This window comes from Daucus carota, chromosome 4 (assembly GCF_001625215.2).
Source record: "Daucus carota subsp. sativus chromosome 4, DH1 v3.0, whole genome shotgun sequence".
NCBI classification, from domain to species: Eukaryota; Viridiplantae; Streptophyta; class Magnoliopsida; order Apiales; family Apiaceae; genus Daucus; species Daucus carota.
This window is the reverse complement of record NC_030384.2, coordinates 34728468-34752276: the sequence shown is the minus strand read 5'-3', so window position 1 is coordinate 34752276 and position 23809 is coordinate 34728468. Positions and strand designations below refer to the sequence as shown.

General features: G+C 33.8%; 3 protein-coding genes across 3 annotated transcripts; all 3 read right to left on the bottom strand.

Moving 5' to 3' along the window:
- Positions 1–1408, bottom strand: LOC108217964 (uncharacterized). The gene is made up of 2 exons (XM_017390879.2): positions 636–1408; positions 1–546 (listed from the first exon to the last, which is right to left on the bottom strand). The coding sequence occupies exons 1-2, from the start codon at positions 1307–1309 to the stop codon at positions 144–146; spliced, it is 1077 nt and encodes a 358-aa protein (XP_017246368.1). The 5' UTR covers positions 1310–1408; the 3' UTR covers positions 1–143.
- Positions 1409–10540: 9132 nt separating this feature from the next.
- Positions 10541–12318, bottom strand: LOC108217969 (uncharacterized). Its single transcript, XM_017390883.2, has 2 exons — positions 11669–12318; positions 10541–11015 (listed from the first exon to the last, which is right to left on the bottom strand). Exons 1-2 carry the CDS (start codon positions 12316–12318, stop codon positions 10688–10690), a joined length of 978 nt encoding a protein of 325 aa, XP_017246372.1. The 3' UTR covers positions 10541–10687.
- Positions 12319–21512: 9194 nt separating this feature from the next.
- LOC108218191 (uncharacterized) lies at positions 21513–22954 on the bottom strand. The gene is made up of 2 exons (XM_017391106.1): positions 22215–22954; positions 21513–22090 (listed from the first exon to the last, which is right to left on the bottom strand). Exons 1-2 carry the CDS (start codon positions 22901–22903, stop codon positions 21709–21711), a joined length of 1071 nt encoding a protein of 356 aa, XP_017246595.1. The 5' UTR covers positions 22904–22954; the 3' UTR covers positions 21513–21708.
- Positions 22955–23809: the final 855 nt, after the last annotated feature.

Sequence of the window (23809 nt, the reverse complement as noted above, 5' to 3'; positions counted from 1 at the left end):
CTGAAAAATGCCTTCTTTATACCTAAAACTAGAGAATAGGAACAAAATAACTGCAAAGATTCGAGGAATGTAACATTATCAGAGTTTCTTAAGAAATACTACAATATATTTGATACCCATTCTTCTCTACCACGGCCATTTAGTTACTCCGCTGTATTCCGCCGAATTGCAGTAGGAGCTTCCCGTGATATATACCTCTCGTCATCCTTCTTTATCACCTGAGCTATGAAGAGATATTCCACTTTTTCATTTTTGCTTTTGCCGGTCACCATTTTATGCCAATTATCATCTGAGCTCATTTTGTTAATCTTGTCAATGTTGTCATAATCAGTCGAACCCAAAGGTAGGTTGGTAAAACCCTCAATAAAAACCGAGTGTCCTTCTCCCAGCAACTTTGGCACGTCTTGGAACTTATCGAATGTAGAAAAAACAAATTGAGTAACTTTGAAATCATACTCTGAGTCTAACTTGAACACAATCATTTTAGGCTCAGACTTGAACAAATCATCGGCAGGGGTAAAGAAATCACCGCTCAAATTTGTGTCCCTAAATCAAAACATATCAAAGTCACAAACAAAATGGCTACAGACATTAATAAACTGAAAATACGATTAACTTTACGAGCGAGTGAGTACCGATAACTTGCTGCAAGAACTATCTCGCTGTCCTGAGAATATATTTTCTTCACTGTAAGAATTGTCTTATTCCTTTGAAAGGCGGTGGTAGGATGATGAGGCTGATCTAACACCTCGGTAGCTGAGATAAAGAATTTCCAAGGACCATTGTGTCTAACATTTTTAGCACCAGGTCGAGCCAGACCCTCAACGACTACGCAGTGGCCCTTACGGTACATATGTGGTATTATGCCCATAAACCTAAACTCCAGTTTATGATTTAAAGTTGTGAAAATTCTTGGTTTTTGTAGATTTTTGTACCAGAGGATGATCCCTCCTGCTGTTGCAATGCAACTGAAAGTTAAGGCGTAACGCAAGATGTTGTCAGTTCTTCGACGCTTGTGAAGAACGGTGGCGCGTGTGTGCAGGCTCCGGGAGACCAAGGGTTGATTTGAAATGCTGAGGCTTAAAGGGTTGGGATACGCGGCGGCGCGTGGCCGTACGCGGTGGTAAAGGAAGGGGGAGAACAAGTGGGGGTTGGAAAGAAGGATGTTGGGAGGGTGAGAGCGGAGAAAGGACGTCGCAGAGTTGTGGGAGTAGTGGTGGGGGATGTGGGGAGGGTGGAGTGCGGTGGCATCGCGATGGGAGATGGCGGCGCGTAAGAGAGGTGGAAGATTTATTCTGGTGATAGCCATTTCTTGCAAAGGGGTATGTGGGATTCTCTCTGATATTCTGATATGTTGAGTTAGCAGGAGAAGGCTGTAAGAAAATTTGATACTGAAGTGTAGTCTATGTCACATTAGTTATTTATACTCAAAAGTGTTTCTATATTAGAAAGTGAAGGGCATACTTGCTTTTATTAGCCTCGAGCCATTTACCTCAAAATCTGATTCAAAATGTTTACTACGAGGAAAATGAATACATGATTGGGTATAAATAAAGATGTCGTTTGATTAATTTTAATTTTTAATATTGAGAGTTTATTTTTCATAAAATACATAAAAAAAAAAATTCCTGAAAAATGAATATGAAACAACTCTTCAACATTTATATTCAAAAAAATATGACCTATTTTCAAGAAGAATAAGTCCTTACTTTATTAATTTGTGATAATATTATAAACTAAGCTAATTAATTATAATATTATAATCATGATGATAAAAATGAAGCATAGTCATGTATACTTTGAAATTAAAATACAAATTAAATAAATCTTTTCAGAACATGATCACAGGTAAATTGGTAAGTTCGACAATTATGTCGAATTGGAACACGAGTTTTGATTATGTCGAATTTGAAAACGAGTTTTTTGATTATTTTATCGAATGAGCACCAATATCAAATTACTTTGTTCACAATACTCTAATTAAATATTATATGTATAAGTTATATTATACAATAAATATTTTATATGAACTTGAAGTTTTACATGAAATCAAACTTATTGTATGCAAGATTTATCACATAAAAAATTAATTTTAAAATGAATAATGTTAAATGCATAAAATACAATCTATTATTGAGTGATACTCTAAATATTTAAACAAAAAAAAATTAATATGAATGCGTGTAATTTATTATTATTTATAAAGTTAGTGTCCATTTCACAAACATAAAATTGTGTACTCAATTTCGTGTAGTTTGAGAAATTCAATATTTTCCTTTTTAAATTTCGGGCTGATTTCAAACATGCTAAAACCCGAATTGAACTGAACTCAAATAAAATAGAAACCATTGATTTGAACATAATTAAGGCCTTGTTTTATTTTATTGCACCAACACTTTCTTTTTTTCTAAAAAAAGTTAAATTTTGTTTGATTAATCTAAAAATAGTTGTTTTTGAAAAAAACACGTCTTTCCATATATTGGGAAAAATATTCAACTTTTACGGTAAGTTATCATAGACATAATCAATAACATAACTTAAAACTAATTTCACTTGAATTGAATGAAATGAATAAATGATCAAATGAAATGAAGGGAGAATATAATGCAATTTATACTTTAAACTGAGAGTGATCATAAAAAATATATATGTAATTTTTATTTTTTTCAATCACTAATTTTAACTATTTGAACTAGAAATTTAACTCGGATATTTTGAAATGAATGTTAATTCTACTTTTTAATCTTGTTTTACTATAATTTTCATTATAAAAAAATTTAGACTAGTTTATCTTTATCACTTTAAATCTCTCTCACACACATATATGTGGGTGTGTGTGTATATATATGTGTGTCATATAATCACATATTTTTTAATACTCCCTCCATTTCAAAATAAATGTCTACTTTCGAAAAATCACACAATTTAAGAAAAGTGGTTGTTCACATATTAACTGCATTAAATGATTTATATGGTGTGAGATTGATCTAAAAAATATAAATAAGAGATATGTGGAGTAGAATTGACTTTGGAAATATAGTTTTGCATTGAAATTTGAAGTGAATAAGTAATTTGAAACATACTACCTTCATCCTAAATTAGATGAGCTAGTTGATTTTGGGCACGTAACTTAAGGTGGATTGACCGACTAGCTCCAAAATTTATTTTTAAAATTTTTCTTTTATAAACAAAATTTCATATTTGAATTTTTATTTACAAAAATAAAATTCTAAAAATAAATAATGTAGTTATGCGGTCAATGGACTTTAAAGTGTGTGCCCGAAGTCAACGAACTCATTTAATTTGGGATGTAGGGAGTAATTTTTTTTTTCCAAACTGGACATCTAAATTAAAATAGGAGTACAATTTATTTAGAAATTCTATAACATCCTTTGCTCATTTAATTTATTCCAACTCAACGCCAGCTAAGAGAGTTACGAAACTGTAGATGAATTGTACAGGCCTATCTTTTCAAACCTAAGATACTCCATAAAACCCGAACCTTTTTATTCAGGCAGGACCGTCAGGTCAATCATATATATTTGCATATGGCAAGTCCAATTTTTTCTTTCCAACCAAGTCTTTCTTCCTTGCCTATTCTTTTTGCCAACCCACTGATCACCGTGGATGCATCAAATCAAGCATGGCATATCCAGCTAGCTAGTGTAGACTCCAGGCTGATAATTTATTTGTAAAAAAAAGTTATAGTACGAATTATCATGGAATTAAGTAGATATATTCAGAAGACTATGCAGTCTCCTGACAAAAAAAAAAAGAAAAAAAAAAGACTATGCAGTCTATTACGTAGTCGTAATAATAATGTTGGAAGTTGATGATCCAAGCCCCGATTATAAACCATTTACGTCCTTCAATTACAAACATGAGAAACATGAGATTACGGGGTGTTTGTTTCCGGCTTCTGGTTTATAAGTCAGAATCACTTATTTCGTACTGTTTGTGTAAAAAGTCAAAAAGTACTTATAAAAAACTAGGAATGCTAGCTTTTGTTTTAGGGCTTCTGCTTATTTCCCAAACACTTTAATCACTTATAAGTCTTAACTTGCTTCTAACTTCTACTCCACTATTTATTTTTAAGCAAGAAGCACTTATTTTAAACTCACCCAAACGTCCGCTAAATAAATAAGCTGGGCAGCCTTGCACAAACAAAACACGTCCAAAATAATAATCACATTAACATTTTGCGAATGTGCAAAAAATATGTATATTCAAACTTATTATTATTATTACTGAAATTTTATTTTTGTAATAAAATTATATCTAAAATGTATTTTGATTCAGAAAAAATCTGAATTTTTTTTTTATAAAAATACGTTCTTTTTACATCTCAAATTACGTGTAAATTGAAAATACTATTATTTTGAAAGAGAGTACTCGCTTTCGTCGCTGGCACATAAAATATAGCTAATAACGTCGATTTCACCATCGTATAATTTATAGACAACAATATTCATTAAAGCTTGTCACCTCCTTGAGGGGTTAATGCTCTATTTCATCACTCTACTAGACCAAAGCTTTCAGTAGGGCTACCGAGTCAAAAAAGTTTTTAGTCAACTAATTGTACCATTAAAAACTTTTAATTGGCCTACCAAGTAAAAGACAACTTTACAAGCAATTTGGTTGGATAAGTTGGCTTTGAAGCTCATTAAGGTGCATGACCGAGGCAAGGGAGAGTAGTCGCTTGGAGATGATCTGTTTATAAGAATTTATTCAAAGTTAAAATGTGCATATATCATGCAGTGCTTCAAAGTTCAAATCATCAAGGATTACAGTAATTTCATATTGAATACTTATATTATATTTCTTGTCACCTGGTGAAACCCCTCCTGGTGCTGGTTAGCTTTTTCTTTTGTTACCCCTTTTGTAAAATTTTATTGTTTAGTAAGAGGTTTCATCCAATCTTGTTGGCCAAAAGATTTGGATCGGATTTCGAACATCTGCTCTGCTTTTTTTTTTACCCCCCCCCTTTCTGTCTACTTTGAGACTAAGCCCCTAGTAAATTTGGCTTACTATACGTTGTACATTTTTCATGTATTTATCAAGTATCTGATGGGTTTATATATTTGTATATGAAAGCTGCCTACAAAACTTTGATGGTAACTTGCTAAGTGAAACTTTCTATTCAAGCTCAGTTATTATTTTGTAGCTGGTCCGAATTCCTCTATCATGGCCCGTGCAAATAGAAGGCCTACACAAGATCAGGAGGGAGATCAGGAGGGTTATTTCTCAATAGAAATGGACACTGCGTGAGCAAAGATACCAAAGTTCTCCTTCACCTGGGTGTGGGTCAAGATTTTGAGCTGGGTGTGCTTGATCGTGTCCATTGTAACAACTGCTTGATCCGTCGAAGGCCTGATCACAAATCTCAAGACATAGTACAAGCCAAAAACATGCAATACCGTTAAATTTGACGTTTTCCGTTAAAGTCAAAGACATATTTAACGACACTGAAATGTTTTTTTATACTTAATCTCGTGATTGAAAGTTTTTAGATGCTTTGTTATCTAAATGAAAAACTTTTTTGACTCGGCAGGCCAACTGAAAGTTATGATCCAATAAAATGATGAAATAGAGTATTAACCCCCTCCTTGAGTACAAAATGAAGCTCCGATTGTTAAAAACTGATGTTATTAATATTTTTAAGTGTCAGCATTTACAATCCCGACGCATATAAATATTCTCCGGAAAAAATAAGCACATATGTCATTAACCGTTTGAACATCCAACACATATAAGCTATAAAAGTGTCATTTTTCTAAAACCATTTTTCTATGGTGTGCCCATAGACACATGCTGAGCGCGGAAAATTTTGTTTTTGGATCATTTTGATTGGCTCCTATCTCATGATAATGATGGACTCCCCCTGCAAATACACCAAACACACACTAATCAAAATATCACAAATACAAAAATTTTCGTACTTAGCATGTGCCCATGGGCACACACTAATCAACCGTTTCTAAAAAACTGATGCTAAAAGTGTGTCGCCGCTGCACTAGTTCCTATAACACAAGAATCAACTACAAACAATTGTTAATATCTCAAAATATTTTCCCGCAATATTTTTAATATTAGTTAGATTCTGCAGCAGAACTGTATATAAAAAAATGTCTTATGTATCCATTATATTTTGAAATTACTTTTCAACACACAACGATGCAAAAATAAAAAAAAGTATTTATATTTAGATCCTGAAAATCTATGTAAAGTATAGGGTTCTACAGTAGAACCTTAGTAGTTCTATGTATTTATTTTAAATATTGATTTTCTCATAAGCGCGACCCTAACATTATATGTATATGTCTATATTTTGGATTATTACCTCAGCCCAGTAAAAGTTGAAAATAGGAAGTCATCGGCGACATTGTTCAAAAATTAATCACATACTCTAATTAGTGATTAGCCAAAATAATTAATTGGAACATCGATTCATTGTATTAAAACTTTGATTTTATTAAATTTATTATATTCATTTTAGGAAATATGTTGTGATTAATCGGATTTGAAAAATTGAATCAGCAGAGTACCTTAGGATTAATTTGTCAAATCGACGAGTTTTAGAATCATGAACTCAGAAATTTGCAACAAAATCAACCATTAAATAATTCTGAAAAATACCTTCATTATACCTAGAACTGTTTCAGAAATCTTTTCGAGTAAGCTTAGAAGTCTTTGTGCAAAGACCAAATATTAGAGTATAGGCGCAAAATTACTGCAAAGATTCAGAGAGTGTAAGGCCTTCTCCAATCAAAACTCTATTTTAAAATAATTTTATCTTTTTATTTTCACATTCTTCACTTTATATCACTATTACAATTACACATGCAAAAGAACTCCATATCTCGAAAAATGTGTAAAATCAAAATTGCATATGCTTTCTTTATTATAATTACTTCATTTCTATATTGCATCTTCAAATTTGAAAAATTGAAGAGTTGATTACTTCATCTACAAAGATAGAGTTAGTAATAGTTGGAAACATTTTTTATGAATTTTGAGCTTATAATTGATAAAGTTGTCTTTAAATTGGAGATGCCCCAACGTTACCGTTAAGAAATACAATTTGACAACCATTCTTCTTTGCCACGGCCTTTTTGTTACTCCGCAGTATTCCGCCGAATTGCAGTAGTAGCTTCCCGTGACATATACCTCTCATCGTCCTTCGCTATCGCCTCCGCTAAGAAGAGATATTCCATTTTTTCAGTTTTGCCTGTCACGATTTTAGGCCAATTATCATCTGAATTAACTTTGTTAATCTCGGCAATATCGCCAGACTTGACCGAGTTCAAAGGTAGATTGGTAAAACCCTTAATAAAAACCGAGTGTCCATCTCCCAACAACTTGGACAAGTCTTGGAACTTATCTAAGGTAAACAGAACAAATTGAGTAGCTTTGGAATCATACTCTGAGTCTAACTTGAACACAATCATTTTAGGATCAGACTTCAACAAATCATCGGCAGGGGTAAAGAAATCACCGCTAGAAGCTGTGCGCCTAAATCAAACCATATTAAAGGCACAAACAAAATGACTATCTTTTCTTGCAATAGAAAATGGAGAAAAACGTTAATAAATTGAAAATACGATAAAATTTAAGACGAGTACCGATTGGATGCAAGAATTCTATCGCTGTCCTCAGAGTATATTTTCTTCACTGTAAGAATTGTCTCATTCCTTTGAAAGGCGGTGACAACATGATCATGCTGAGCTAACACCTCTGTAGCTGAGAGATAGAATTCCCAAGGACCATTGGCTCTGACATTTTTAGCATAAGGCCGAGCCAGACCCTCAATGACCACGCAGTGTCCCTTACGGTACTTATGTGGTATTATGCCAAGAAATCTGACTTCCATTTTACGATTTAAGGTTGTGGAAATTCTTGGTTTTTCTCGATTTTTGTAGAACAGGATTGTCCCTCCTGCTGTTGCAATGCAACCGAAAGTTAGAGCGTATCGCAAGATGTTGTAAGTTGTTTGACGCTTGTGAAGAGCGGTGGCGTGTGTATGCAGGCTCCGGTAGAGCAAGTGGTGATTTGAAATGATGAGGTTTAAAGGGTTGGATATGCTTCGGGGGTAAAGGAAGGTGGAGAACAAGTGGGGGTTTGGAATAAGGATGTTGGGAGGGTGAGAGCGGAGAAAGGACGTCGGAGAGTTGTGGTGGGGGATGTGGGGAGGGTGGAGTGCGGTGGCGGCGCGTAGGAGAGGTGGAAGATTTGCTCTGGTGATGGCCATTTCTGGGAAAGGGGTCTTATGTGGGATTGCTGTCTGATATGTTGAGTTACTGGGAGAAGGCTGTATGAAAATTTGATACAAAAGTATATGCCACAGGGGTTATATATACTCGAAAGGATTTTTGTATTAGAAAGTATTAGAAAGTGAAGGGAATATTTGCTTTAATTGGTCTGTAGTCATTTCCTCAGACTGTGACACAAAATGTTACCGAGGAAAATGAATATACGAGTCTATCTATATATTTAGAGGCGGGTTCTCATCAATTAATTAGTGGGGTTTAAATAAAATACAACTTCTTTATTGTGGGATTTGGCGAGGGACGTATATGACTAAAAGAAACAATATTCTCCTCTGGTGTTTAAAAATTGCTAAATGTGTACTGTTAATCTTTTTTTAAATGTTAGACGAGAAAATATATTCTCAGGCGTAGTGTTTTTTAAGCGTTGGAAGCACAACAACCCCATCCTGATCGCGCATAAATTTTTTATATTATTCGGACACTTCATTTTCGTCATATAAAATAGCAAAAAAGAGAGCCGGAAGGAAACTTTGTCAAGTGGGAATTGTGGATCGGAGAAGTAGATATATTTATGATGATATATTACTCTAAATTAGGTGATTTGTAGTGTTATTATTATAGAGATAAAAATAAAGCACATTGGAGCATCTCCAAAGGTATCTAAACTCATTAGCTATAATACTTATCTAAATGGACTATACAAATTTTTTTCTAACAATTGAGGTTTACACTCCAATGGTGTTATTCATAATTACTATAAGCTAAAATTATACCTAATAGATTTTTTGGTTCAACAAATTCATTGAATGACACTTTGTTATCTATAATTTTTTTGCTAAGGGGTGATGGTTGGAATGCAATTTTTTATACATATTATCTAAAAAGGCCACCTAGATGATACATACATAGGATGGCATATAAGATTTTTAGCTAACAGTTTTCAACCTTTGGAGATGCTCTTAATGTATATTTTGAAATATAAACATAAATTAAATAAGTTCTTTCAGAAGATGATCCCATGTAAACTGATGAATTCAAAAATTGAATATGAGTTCGTTTGGGCAATCCTAAAAAAGTACTTTTTCCTTAAAAAATTAAAAAAATAGATTAGAATTGAAAATTAAATTAAGATTTATAAGTGAATAAACTGTTTATGAAAAAATTAGAAGTCCTGAATAAACTACCGTTCTCAACTTTTTATAAGTGCTTTCGGTCTTTTTACACAAACAAGTTAGGAAAGTAGAAGCCAACTTTTTACCGAAAAATATGGAATGTCATAATATTACTCCCTATATCCCTCTTATTTCTTTATAATTTTTTTACACTGTTTGACACACATTTTAAGGTGTATATAAAATATAATTTTGTAACTAAGCGTATAGTTAAAATTGTTATTTTCAAAATTTCTTTTTCTGAATAAAAATATATGATTAATATTATAATTTAGAAAACGAAAATTTTGAAATTAATGATTTTAACTAAGCGGTCAAATGACTTGGAAGTGTATGCCAAAAAGTCAAGCGACCTATATTTTAAAACGGAGGGATCATGTACTGCAACAATGTGTTGTAAAGTTAAGAAATTTCAAAAATAATATTTTTATTTTTGAAAATTAATTTTAAAAATATGTAGAGTACCAATTTAAAAAATAATTGAAAATAATTTATTATTATATTAATGATTTTATATCTAATAAGTTGCAAACACAAAAAATATTATCCAAACCCAGAACTGTTCAGAAATCTTTTCAAGTATAATTACAGTGGTGTATTCGATTAGGATTTTAATGCATTGTTTTTAGTCTATGAATTTTAATGGATTGTATGAGATTTTGATTTTGTGCGGATTCTTGATGAAATGTCGCAGAGTTGATAGGATTTAGATACAATGCTTCAAAATCCCATTGAATTTGATGAGATTTCAAAAAATTTAAAATACACTGAAGAATGCCACAAAATCCATCATTTTATGAAATGAAAAAAAATCCATCAGCATTTGAATACCATCAGATTTTAATGGATTTTAAACAATCCCAATTGAATACCATCGGATTTTAAATCATAATTTAAAATCCCAATTGAATACCACCAGATTTTATAGCATAATTTAAAATCCCAATTGAATACCTCAAAATTTTAATGGATTTCAAACAATCCCAATCGAATACCTTCGGATTTCATGAATGCAAAAAAATGCTTTAAAATCCCAATCCAATACACCCCTCTTAAGCTTTAAGCTTGGAAGCCTTTGTGCAAAGACCAAATACTAGAGAATAGGCATAAACTAACTACAAAGATTCAGCAAATGTAAAGTGTCTTAAGAACTACAATATTGTGATACCCATTCTTCTCCGCCATGGCATTTTTGTTACTCCGCACTATGCTGCTGAATTGCAGTAAGCAGCTTCCCGTGGCATATACCTAATACCTCTCATCGTCCTTCGCTATCGGCTCAGCTGAGAAGATATATTTCATTTTTTCAGTTTTGCCAACCACGATTTTAGGCCAATCATCGTCCATCTTGTCATGCTTAATCGAATTCAAAGGTAAGTTGATCAAACCCTTAATAAAAACCGAGTGTCCTTCTTTCAGCAACTTTGGCAAGTCTTCGAGCTTATCGAATGTGAATAAAACAAATTGAGTCATTGTGGAATCATATTCTAAGTCTAACTTGAACACAATCGTTTTCAACTCAGACATGGACAAATCATCGCCAGGGGTAAAGCTTTCGCCGCTAAAAATTCGACGCCTAAATCAAAACATATCAGTCACAAACAAAATGGCTATCTTTTCTTAACAACAGAACAAAATCCTAAATTGATGTACTAAACTCAAATTTAAGACATTTAAATAAAATATATATATTCCAACAATATACTAGTGTTGTCTTAAACCACTAGCATATCTAACAAGTGTCTCATTTTTAAGACATTAGAGCAAGTCCAATAATATATAGGTAACGGCTAGTGGTTACTTAAAAATAGGTAATAGCTAGTATATTGGAGCATGTGATGGTGATTTAAGAGCTCACTAGGAGAGTGTTGGAGTGGATTTTTTTGGTTCATTATCTAAATGTGAGTTTAGAAACTCATATAAGTAACCTATTGGACTTGCTCTTACTTAGACATGTTATAAACCAATTTTCACAATAATATATTACTTCCATCCATTTCAATACATCACACAACTTTTACTTTTTCACTTCCCTCCGATAATAAGTCAATTAAATTATTAGTTTAATAATAAAGGACAATTATGAGACATGTTGTTACACATCAACATCAAAATAATGTTCCAAATCACTGGAACACTATTTTTTATTATATATATAAAACACTTACTAGGACATTGTTGGACTTGTTCTAATAAACTGAAAATACGATGAGATTTAAGAGCGAGTACCGAGTAGTTGTTGCAAGAATTCCATCGCTGTCCTGAGAATATATTTTCTTCACGGTAAGAATTGTCTTATTCCTTTGAAAGGCGGTGGCAGCATGATGACGCTGAGCTAACACCTCTGTAGCTGAGATATAGAATTCCCAAGGACCTTGGGCTCTAACATTTTTAACATAAGGTCGAGCCAGAAGCTCAACGACTACGCCGTGTCCCTTACGGTACATATCTGGTATGAAGCCGAAAAACCTCAGCTCCAGATTACGATTTACGGTTGTGAACATTCTTGGTTTTTTTTCCATTTTGTACAACAGGATCATAATCCCTCCTGCTGTTGCAATGCCACCGAAAATTAGAGCGTAACGCAAGATGTCGTCATTTCTTCGACGCTTGTGAAGAGCGATGGCGCGTGTGTGCAGGCTTCGGGAGACCAAGTGTTGATTTGAAAAGCTGAGGTTTAAAGGGTTGGGATACGCGGTGGCGCGTGGACGGACGCGGCGGTGAAGGTAGGTGGAGAACAAGTGGGGGTTTGGGATAATGATGTTGGGAGGGTGAGAGCGGAGAAAGGACGTCGGAGAGTTGTGGTGGGGGATGTGGGGAGGGTGGAGTGCGGTGGCGGCGCGTAGGAGAGGTGGAAGATTTGCTCTGGTGATAGCCATTTCTTCCAAAGGGGTCGGTGGGATTGCTGTCTGATATGTTGAGTTATTAGGTGAAGGCTGTCTGAAAATTTGATACAAAAGTATGGTATAGGTCACAGAAGTTACTCAAAACTCAAAAGTGTTTTTGTGTTAAAGTGAAGGGTTCATTAATATCACCCAATGCGCATCTACTTTATAATTTTGTATTTTGTGCGGTGTTCTAAAAATCGCTAAGTCAGTCGAGTACTCATTCCGAGTACTCGTTTTTAACCCCTCGTCCGATCTGAGTTCCGATTAATCGGGTTTAAAACCGATTTATTGAAAAATTGGTCAAAACTCGGCTTGACTCCGAGTCCTCGAGGTCAAATCCGAGTTTGACTTATCAATTTTTAATTGTTTTATTTGAAAATAATTTCAAAAGAGACTAAACGTAAATTTATATATGTTTTGGTCTTCTTTTTTTTGCAAAGTATTGACATTAATTAGAAAGTATATGTGTTTTATCATTAAAACTTGTGAATGATTATTATGTCGGAACTATCAAACAAGTAACTTTTATTTGAACTTCATTATTTCAGTGTGTTATTAAAATATTAATATTATTAGATAGTTTTATTATTAATCAGTACATAACTATATATGAGAGAAAAAATTAATTTAAAAAATACCCGATTAATTATCCGATAACAATTTCGAGTACTCTCTCGAATTCCGAGTACTCATTTTTCTTGAATCAAACTGAGCTGAACCAATTTTCGATTTTGACGACCTTGATTTTGTGTATTAAAATCAAACACTGTTTTTAATCCCAATGGGCAATGGGCAATGGGCAATGGGCAATGGGCAATGGCCAAGATTTATCTCCCAAATCTTATTTGTCAGGTGCGGTCAAATCACACATCTTTAGTCCTGGTAAGTCTTGCTTTTACTTTCTAGTTTTCCAAGCTGCAACCAACTCTATTCGATTTTGCGTATTCAGTCTTTACCTTCTAGTTATTCTAGTTAAAAGCAAAACTACCTCCAAATACTACTACAGTGAACGAATTGTGATCCGGTTCCTTTTTTCCTTTCCAGATATTCGGGTTTTTCGGTTTTCGGTCCAGACCGAAAATTCGATCTGATCCGGTTCCTTTTTTCTTTTCCAGAAATTCGGATTTTCGGTTTTCGGTCCAGACCGAAATAAATTTCGGTTCAGTCCGGTCCATTCCTTTTGAAAAAAATTCAGTTTCAGACCGAAAGAACCAAACTATTTATATTAATAAAATTAATAAAATATATTAAAGAGTGAATTGCATTTTGCATCCCTTATTTATAATCAAAAAACAATTCTGTATACCTACTTTCCAAAATTGCGTTTTTCATTCCGTATGTCTCAAAACCCATACAAGCTACATCCTCAATCCGTTTTAGCATCCAATTAAGTCGTTAACGTTAAGTTTTTTAAAAGTATAATAGGCTTTATACATTTAAACGGTTATATTATTGCCACTTTAGGTATGCACAAGTCTTTTCAGCTAGGTTTACAATAATATCACGACCCCCGCTGACATTGTGACGCGAAACTTGTCACCCCCATTCCATACTGGTATACTTGCGCAGCTTTCTCCACAACTCTGTAAATACAAACTCTCAGTTCATTGAACAGAACATACTAGGGTACTGTTTGGGGTTGCTGTTGCAGACAGCAACAGCAGCTTTTTGCTGAAAAGCAGGTGAAAAACTGTTTGGTAAATCGAAAAGCAGCTTTTCTGAACAGCAGCTTTTAGCTGAAAAGCTGCTGTTAGAAAAAGCAGGTCCTCCCATGCTTTTGGAAAAAGCTGCTTTTCAGCTTTTGCAGAATGCTGTTATAGATTTAATTATAAAACCTCACCAAAAACATTATTTTTTTTTATATTATAACTCAAAATAAGTAATATCAAAAAATTACCAAACAGTTATATGATTTCTACAACAGCACTTATTTTACCAGCACTTTTTCTGACAGCACAGCAATTTTTAACAGCACTCCCAAACAGACCCTAGGTGCAATTATATGAAGATAATCACTTATAAGAAGAAACATAATTAGAGTTAAGATGTAAAGAGCTTATATATACATAATAATATAACCGTTGAAATGTGTAAAGCCTATTATACCCTTAAAAAACTTAACGTTAACGTCTCAATTGGATGCTAAAACCGATTGATGGTGCAGCTTGTATCGGATTTGAAACATATGGGATGCAAAATGCAATTTTGAAAAGTACATATACAAAAATTGTTTTTGGGCCATAGATAAAGGATGCAAAATGCAATTCACTCGGTACTAAATATATCCCCCACCCCCACCAGTACCCAGCCTCAATCCAATCATCAATCAGCATACGTATCAAATTTTAAAATTTCAGAATCTCGATTTAAATTTCCAAATCGGAGATTGATATTTCCGAAGTCTGTTCAGGCTTACCTTTTGTGTCCTATACTAGACTCTTTTGTTATTTGTTGAAGAATCTCTATTTGTATACTGTTAGATAACCCTTTTGTTTCCTTCTCCCCTTCTGCAGGCATATATGCTCACACCAACTATTTGTTATTTCATTTTTTTAAAGAAAAATTCAGTTCTTTGAGTAAGAACCGAAACGAACTATTTCGTTTCGGTTGCGCTTCGGTTCATAACATAATTTTGATCCGATTCGGTTCAGAAAAAATTATTAATTCGGTTTTCGGTTTTTTCGGTTGGATCCGGTTCTTAACTGAACCGACCGAATGCTTAGCCCTAATTACAGTACTACCATTATATGTTAATGTGTTAGAATATCACCTCAACTCGGTAAAAATCAAAAAGCAAAAATCGAAAGTCATCGCTGATATTGTATAGTGATTAATCGATAGTTAGATATTAATGAAAATAACAATAATAACTAATTAAAACATTAACCGGATGTAAATAATAATATTGACTTTATTAGACGTATTATATTAATTTTAGAAAAAAATATTATAATTAATTGGATTTGAAAAATCAAATCAACAAAATATGTATTGGTTAATAGGTCAAATTGATGATTTTTAAATTATGGACCCAGAATTTGCAAATAATTCAGAGAAATGCATTCTTTGTACCTAGAACTGCTATGAGAGTTAAAGAAATCTTTCCAAGTACAATCAAGCTTGGAAGTCTTTGTGCAAATACCAAATATTAGAGAATAGACACAATTAAAATAACTGCAATGATCCAGGACTACAATGTATCTGATACGTTCCCATTCTTCTCTGCTGCAGCCTTTCTGTTACTCCGCATTATTCCGCTCAATTGCAGTAGCAGCAGCTTCGCGTGGCAAATACCTCTCATCGTCTTTTGCTATTGCCTCAGCTAGCATGACTGATCCCATTTGTTTAGTTTTGCGATTCACTTTTTTAGGCCAATTATCTTCATTCCACTCGTCTGGCAAAATTTTGTTAATCCCGTCAAACTTAATCGGTTTCAAAGGTATGTTGCCAAGACCCTTAATAAAAATCGAGTGTCCTTCTCCCAACAATTTTGGCAAGTCTTGGAACTTATCGAATGTAAATAAAACAAGTTGAGTAATTCTGGAATCAAATTCTGAGTCTAACTCGAGCACAAGGGTTGAGATTTTCATTTCACCGCTAGAAGTTGTAAGTAAATTAAAACATATCAAAGTCACAAACGAAATGGCAATCTTTTCTTGCAATATTAAAAAACGGAGAAAGACATTTATAAACTAATAATACGATTAAATTTGCAAATAATTCTGAGAAATGCCTTGTTTATACGTATAACTGTTTCCTGTATGAGAGAGTTAAAGAAATCTACTCTGCCATGGCCTTTCTGTTACTCCGCAGTATCCCGCTCAATTGCGGTAGCAGCAGCTTCCCGTGGCATATACCTCTCATCGTCCTTCGCTATTGCCTCAGCTAACATGAGTTCCGTTTTTTGAGGTTTGCCCTTCACTTTTTTGGGCAAATTATCTTCATTCCACTCAATCTCGTCAAACTTAATCGACTTCAAAGGTATGCCGATAAGACTCTTAATAAATTTCGAGTGGCCTTCTCCCAACAATTTTGGCAAGTCTTCAAAATCATCCAACATTAATAAAACAAGTTGAGTAAGTAAGAGCAAGTCCAATAGGTGTGCTAAATCAAGTCTTAAATCCAAAAATAGGGAATATGGGATAAAATTGCACTCCAACACTATGCTAGTGATGTGCTAAATCACTAGCACAAACCTCCCATTCCCTATTTTTAGAATATACTAGCCACTTTTAAACTATTTTTATCATTAAAATATTCATTTCTCTCTCTCCCCCACATCATTTCCCTCTCTCCTCCACTATGAAGTTGTTTAAATTTAATATTATTATAATAATAAAGAATGGATATAGGGAGTACTATTGGAGCTCATGTGCTAAATCTTGTGCTAAATCACTAAGACATATTATTTTATAATATTTTTAGGGAACTTCTTAGCATAGTGTTGGACTTGCTCTAAGGAATCAATTTTTTTAGACTCGAACTTGGACAAATCATCGACAGGGGTTGAGATTCCGATTTCACCAACGGAAGAAGTAAGCCTAAATCAAAACATATCAAAGTCACAAACAAAATAACAATCTTTTCTTGCAAAACGGAGAGAGACATTAATAAACTGAAAATACGACTAAATTTAAGATGAGTGCCGATTAGTTGTTGCAAGAATTTTATCGTTGTCCTTGGAATATATCTGCTTCACTGCAAGAATTGTGTAATTCCTTTGGAAGGCGGTGACAACATGATCAGGCTGAGCTAACACCTCAGTAGCTGACATATAGAGTTCCAAAGGACCTTTGTGGTCTCTAAGATTTTTAGCAGTTGCATTACTAATATTGTTCTGCTTTAAAGGTCGAGCCAGACCCTCAACGACTAGGTAGTGCCCCTTACGGTACATGTGTGGTATTAAGCCGTGAAACCTGAACTCCAGATTATCAGTTACGGTTGCGAACATTCTTGGTTTTTCTCGATTTTTGTAGAAGAGTATTATCCCTCCTGCTGCAATGCAACCGAAGGCTAGAGCGTAATCCAAGATGTGGAAAGTTCTTCGACGCTTGTGAAGAGCGGTGGCGTGTGTGTGCACGCTCCGGGAGACCAAGTGGTGATTTGAAATGCTGAGGCTTATAGGGTTGGGAAACGCGGTGGCGCGTGGACGGACGCGGCGGTGAAGGAAGGTGGAGAACAAGTGGGGGTTTAAAATAAGGATGTTGGAAGGGTGAGAGCGGAGAAAGGACGTCAGAGAGTTGTGGTGGTAGTGGGGAGGGTGGAGTGCGGTGGCGGCGCGTAGGAGAGGTGGAAGATTTGCTTTGGTGATTGCCATTTCTTCGAAAGGGGTCGGTGGGATTGCTGTCTGATATTTTGAGTTTCTAGGTAAAGGCTGTCTGAAAATTTGATACAAAAGTATGGGCTTTTTACTGTGTGTGAGGTATATATATGTCATAGGGGTTATTATTGTTATTTCGTCATATTCAGTTATATATATATTTTGTCACAGCCCCAGGTTAAACATTTGAAATTGTCCAGCCATGGGATCGAACATCCAAGGGTCCACATGAAAACAAGATTTCTACATTTTAAAGCAAACCAAGGTGCTAGCCTATGTGGCTGCATTTTAGTAGCTTAATTTTGTACCCAAGTTTACCCTTGATACGAACTGTGAATTGTGCATATATTCATGAAAGTGGCAATGTACAGCCTTAATATCATGATTCATGCCTGAAGCGTTTCTCTTTTGGGTAACTGTCATGACATACAATTGCGACGAATATGTGAAATAACACAGATGTTCATGTCCGTTGAATGAATATTAAGTGATGAGAATCAATATTAAAAATATTAATAAATATCATATTTTTTAACTATTATATGTGAATTCATTGAGCTTGTTGGACGGAGTCATATTCGACGTGCACTTATTAGAAAACATTATATAGATTAAAATTTTATTATAATACTAGTCGTCGGACATTCATCCAAAACTGAATATCGAGATAATCGTATGTTTACAAGATTTTAGCATGCAAAAAAGAAAAATCTATTGTGGTTTCCCTAATAATTGATATCATCATTTTTCTTTAGCCAAGCAGCAAATTACTCCGCCCTAAATAACATTATGTACAAATTAATAACGAATATTCCTCAATTGTATTATAATTGCTTTTGATTTTTTTATATGTGTTCTAAAGTGTTAAAAAATTAAACCTGAACACAATTATATTTTATAAAATTCATAAAAAATAAATATAAGTATCAAAAATCAAAATTCAGTTAAAATGAGATGAAGAGATTAATTTTATTAAATTTGAACTTGAGTATTTTTTTATTTTATTAAATGAGCTCAAATATCAAACTACTCGGTTCATGATACTCTAAGTAAATATTATTTTTACTATATATATATATATATTAGTTATATCATACAATAAATATTTTAAAGTTTGTATAAACTTGAAATTTTACGTGAAATTAAACTTATTATATTTATGATTTTGTTAGATAAAAACTTATTTTTGGAATGCATAATCTTACGTACATCAAATTAAAAACATATATTTTTTATTATAATACCTGAGTCTACCATTGTATCTAGTAAACCAATCAGAAAAAAAATTATTTCAGGATCAAACAAAAATCACTCCTAAATTTTAGACCAATAATATTCCTTTCCAACTTTCCCAGCAGTTCACCAATCAGAAAAAAATAAGTCACTCCTAAATCAAATGTTAACAATATGCAAATTAAATATTTTAACCATATTCATTTAACCAATCAATAAATTTTGATTCATTTTTAATCAATTTTTTTGTTGTTTCTAGCTAATCACCCATTACAACTAAATTTTAAATTAATCATATTTATTATCTTGAGAAAAATATGTCGTAGTTAACTGAATTTGAAAAATCGAATTAGCAGATCAGCACTTTGTAGCGATTAATATGTCAAATCAACGGTTTTTAGAATTATGGATGAGTAAAATGCAACATGTGTACCTGTAGTTACACACATGTGCATTTTGTGTACCTCATTTTGTGAATCTAGCAAAGTGTGTACCTCTAGTTTTCAGATTCTAGCAAAGTGTGTACTTCCGTTAAAAATAACTTAACAGAGTTAGTGCATGAGGGGCAGCAGTGGTAATTTTGTGGCTAGCGACTGTATCTGTTCGTATGTCCTCTGCTCTGTCGATCAAACGAGAAAAGCAAAAGCAAGGTTTCCTTTTCTTTTCTGTTTTTTTTGTAAATATTTAAAAATTAACTTTTTTAGATAAACATAATCTCTGAAATTATTTTTTATTAAAATTTTAAAATACATGTTGAACCCGTACCCCAAAATAAAATTAGGAGGATAGAAAGAGAGTAATTATGTATATTATATTTGTGGATCCCAATTTCTAATTACAAAGATTTATTTTGACCAAATAATATTTACAAATATTAATTTTGTTGTAAAACTTATGATAATAATGTATATAATATACCTATTATATTACTGAGGCAATTTGCAAAAAAAAAAAAGGTTAATGAATACAGAAAAAAATATATAATTATTGAAATTGCTCTCTATATAAGCTTTAAAATACGTGTTAAATACCTGTTCTCAAATATAAATAATCAGAGAGACGAAGAGAGTAGTAATTATGTTTGTTATATTTTTGAATCTCAATTCCTAATTACAAATATATATTTCATAAAAAGGTATTACAAATATTATTTTTTTGTGGATAATATGATAATAGATAAATACCTATTATATTTATGTGACAATTTTTAAAAAACTTCTTATTAAATACGATTGAGTAACATTTTTACAATATATAATTATATATATATATAATAAAGAATAATATATTTTTCATTACTTGGAACTCACTTTAATACTCACTATAAAATATAATTTTGTAACTTGTTTTTAAATTATTTTTCTGAATAAAAATTTAAATATTAATTTTTTATTCTGAAAAATAATGATTAAAAATAAGTTATATAACTATATTTTTCGGCAACATTAAAATAAGTCCCACGTCCCTATCCTAATGTATACAACTGTATACAAAGGGGAGGGAAAGAGTAATCCTTATGTCCTAAGTAGTTTATTTTGGACGGACTTGACACACATTTTAATATTCTTATAAAATATAGTAGTTTATAAATTATTTTAATTTTTTTTTCTGAATAAAAACTTAATTTTATTAATATTTATAAAAAGAAATTATCAAAATAAGTATGAAATTATATTATATATATACACACGTAAAATAATAATTTTTAACAATCGCAAAGAAATTAGATGGGAGGAGAGTAAAGTATATATTTACGTGTATAAAAAGATGAAAATTATCATGTACATGTAGACGAAAACTTTGCATGTCCTGTTTATTTAAGTGAGTTTTAATGAGCTGCTGGCTTGAAACAAGAACGGGAGACATGCAGTACATACACACAGGTAGGGGTGTAAACAAACCAAACTATTCGTGAGCTACTCGAGTTCGGCTTGGAAAATATTCGAATTCGATTCGGTAATAATCGAGCCGAGCTCGAGCTCGAGCTATTCGAATGTTTTACCGAGCCGAGCTCGAGCTTTAAATTACTCGGCTCGTAAGGTTCGCGAGCCTTATCGAGCCTCTATTATTTTTTAATTTTTTTATTATAAATATATTTTTACAAATATATTCAATATTTTATTTATAATTTATATATTTAATCGAATCGAACTCGAGTCGAACCGATCATATTTCGAGTTTTTGTCAATATTTGGTAACTTGATTCGAGCTTTCGAGCCGAACTCGAGCCTATCGAACTATTTACGAGCCGAGTTTCGAACTTGAAATTAAAGGCTCGGTCGAACTCGAACTCGAGCTCGAGCCCCGAACTTTTCAGTCGAACTCGAGCCGAGCCTGGCAGTGTTCGACTCGGCTCGGCTCGTTTACACCCCTACACACAGGTATATAGTCCCACAATTACTCGTGATGTCCCTCCAATACTAACGCCGTTAGATGGTTTTTAACAGAAACACACGTAACGCTGGAATCTTGGAACCACAGGTACACACTCCGCTAGATTCGAAAGCAGAGGTACACAAACTGCACAAGTGCGTAACTACAGGTACACACTTTGCATTTTACTCCCTCAATTATGGACACAAAAAATTTGCAACAAAATCAACCATCAGATAATTCAGAGAAATGCCTTCTTTATACCTAGAACTGTTGTTTACTACATGAGAGTTGAGAAATCTTTTCGAGTACAATCAAGCTGGGAATTCTTTGTGCGTAGACCAAATATTAAAGAATAGGCATACAATAACTGCAAAGATTCTGGGCATGTACCATTATCAAAGTTTGTTAAAACATACATTTGATACACATTCTTCTCTGCCACGACCTTTCTCTTATTCCTCAGTATTCCGCCCAACTGCAGCAGCAACACCTTCCCGTGGCATATACCTCTCATCGTCCTTTGTTATCGCCTCAGCTAAGAAGAGATATTCCATTTTTTCAGTTTTGCCTTTCACAATTCTATGCCAATTATCGTCTGACCTAACTGTGTTAATCTCGTCAGACTTAATCGAATTCAAAGATAGGTTTAGAAAACCCTTAACAAAAACTGAGTGTCCTTCTCCCAACAACTTTGGCAAGTCTTGGAATTTATCGAATGTAAATAAAACAAGTTGAATGGTTCTGGATTCAAATTTTGAGTCTAAATTGAACACAGTTATTTTAGACTCTGAATTGGACAAATCATCGGCAGGGGTTGAGATTTTGATTTCGCCGCTACAAAGTGTAAGTGAATTAAAACATATCACTGTCACAAACAAAATGGCAATCTTTTCTTGCAAAAAAAAAAACAGAGAAAAAATTAATAAACTAAAAATACGATTAAATTTAAGACAAGTACCATTTAGTTTTTGCAAGAATTTTATCATTGTCCTTGGAATATATCTGTTTCGCTGCAAGAATTGTGTAATTCCTTTGCATGGCGGTGAGAACAGGATGTTGCTTAACTAACACCTCAGTAGCTGAGATATACAACTCCAGAGGAATTTTGGCTCCAACATTTTTAGCAGCTGCATTACTAATTTTGTTCTCCTCAATAGGTCGAACCAGAACCTCAACGACTACGCCGTGTCCCTCACGGTACATATCTAGTAAGCCATGAAACCTCAACTCCAGATGATCAGTTTCGGTTGCCAACATTCTTGGTTTTTCTCGATTTTTGAACAAGAGTGTTATCCCTCCTGCTGCTGCAATGCAACCGAAAGTTGGTGCGCAAGCCAAAGTTCTTCGACGGTTGTGAAGAGCGGTGGCGTTTGTGTGCACGCTCCGGGAGAGCAAGTGGTGATCTGTAATGCTGAGGTTTAAAGGGTTGGATATGGTTGGGAGGTTTTGTGGGTTCGGATACGCGGCGGCGCGTGGACGGACGCGGCGGGAGAGGAAAGTGGAGAACAAGTGGGGGTTTGAAATAAGGATGTTGGAAGGGTGAGAGCGGAGAAAGGACGTCGGAGAGTTCTGGTGGGGGATGTGGGGAGGGTGGAGTGCGGTGGCGGCGCGTAGGAGAGGTGGTAGATTTGCTCTGGTGATGGCCATTTCTTGGAAAGGGGTCTTCTGTGGGATTGCTTTTTGATATGTTGAGTTATTAGAGCAAGTCCAATGCTAGATGTTATATTTCTATTGATATTGCTATAATATAACACCAAAAAGTGTTTTTTGGTGCTAAAATAAAACTTCCACTCCAATGCTAAGTTCTATAACTAATTTCAAATTTAACCAACTCATTAACTTTTACCTAACTTCTATAAATAAAATATAGAACCAAGGATGTGGCAACATGGATGGATCCATCCTTGATTTCGAATATAGAACCAAGGATGCATCTATGCATGGATGCATCCAAATATAGCACCACTTTGGAGTTGAGTTTTTTTACTTTTGATGCTATAATATAGCAATAGAATCAAGTATAGCATTGTATTGGAGTTGCTCTTAGGTTAAGGCTGTCTCAAAATTTGATACAAAAGAATACTCCGTATATAAGCCAGAGGGGTTAAAAGACGTTGAAACATGGAAATTGCATTCTTGTAAACACGAGATGGGGACACAAATTGCATCCTAACCGTAAACATTCAAACATTTGGAGTTGTCTAGCCATGGGATCGAACATCCAAGGGTCCACATTAAAACAAGTTCTCTACACGTTAAGCGCTTTTAAAATGGTCCTGACCAGTTTTTAGGTCTTCCAGGGTGAAATTACAAATTTACCAATTCAAAGAAAAGTTGACGATATACTAGCTTACAATTTACATGAAAACGAACCCCAGAGATTACGATTTTTAAGCAAACCAAGGTGCTAGCCTGTGGGGCTGGATTTTAGTCATTTAATTTTCGAGTAGTGCTAGGTGCATATAATTGTGTACATAAAATTTGTAAATAATGATGTGACAATTGAGGTGGAATGTTTTAATTGGGATGATTGATGTGAATACACGATGTTCA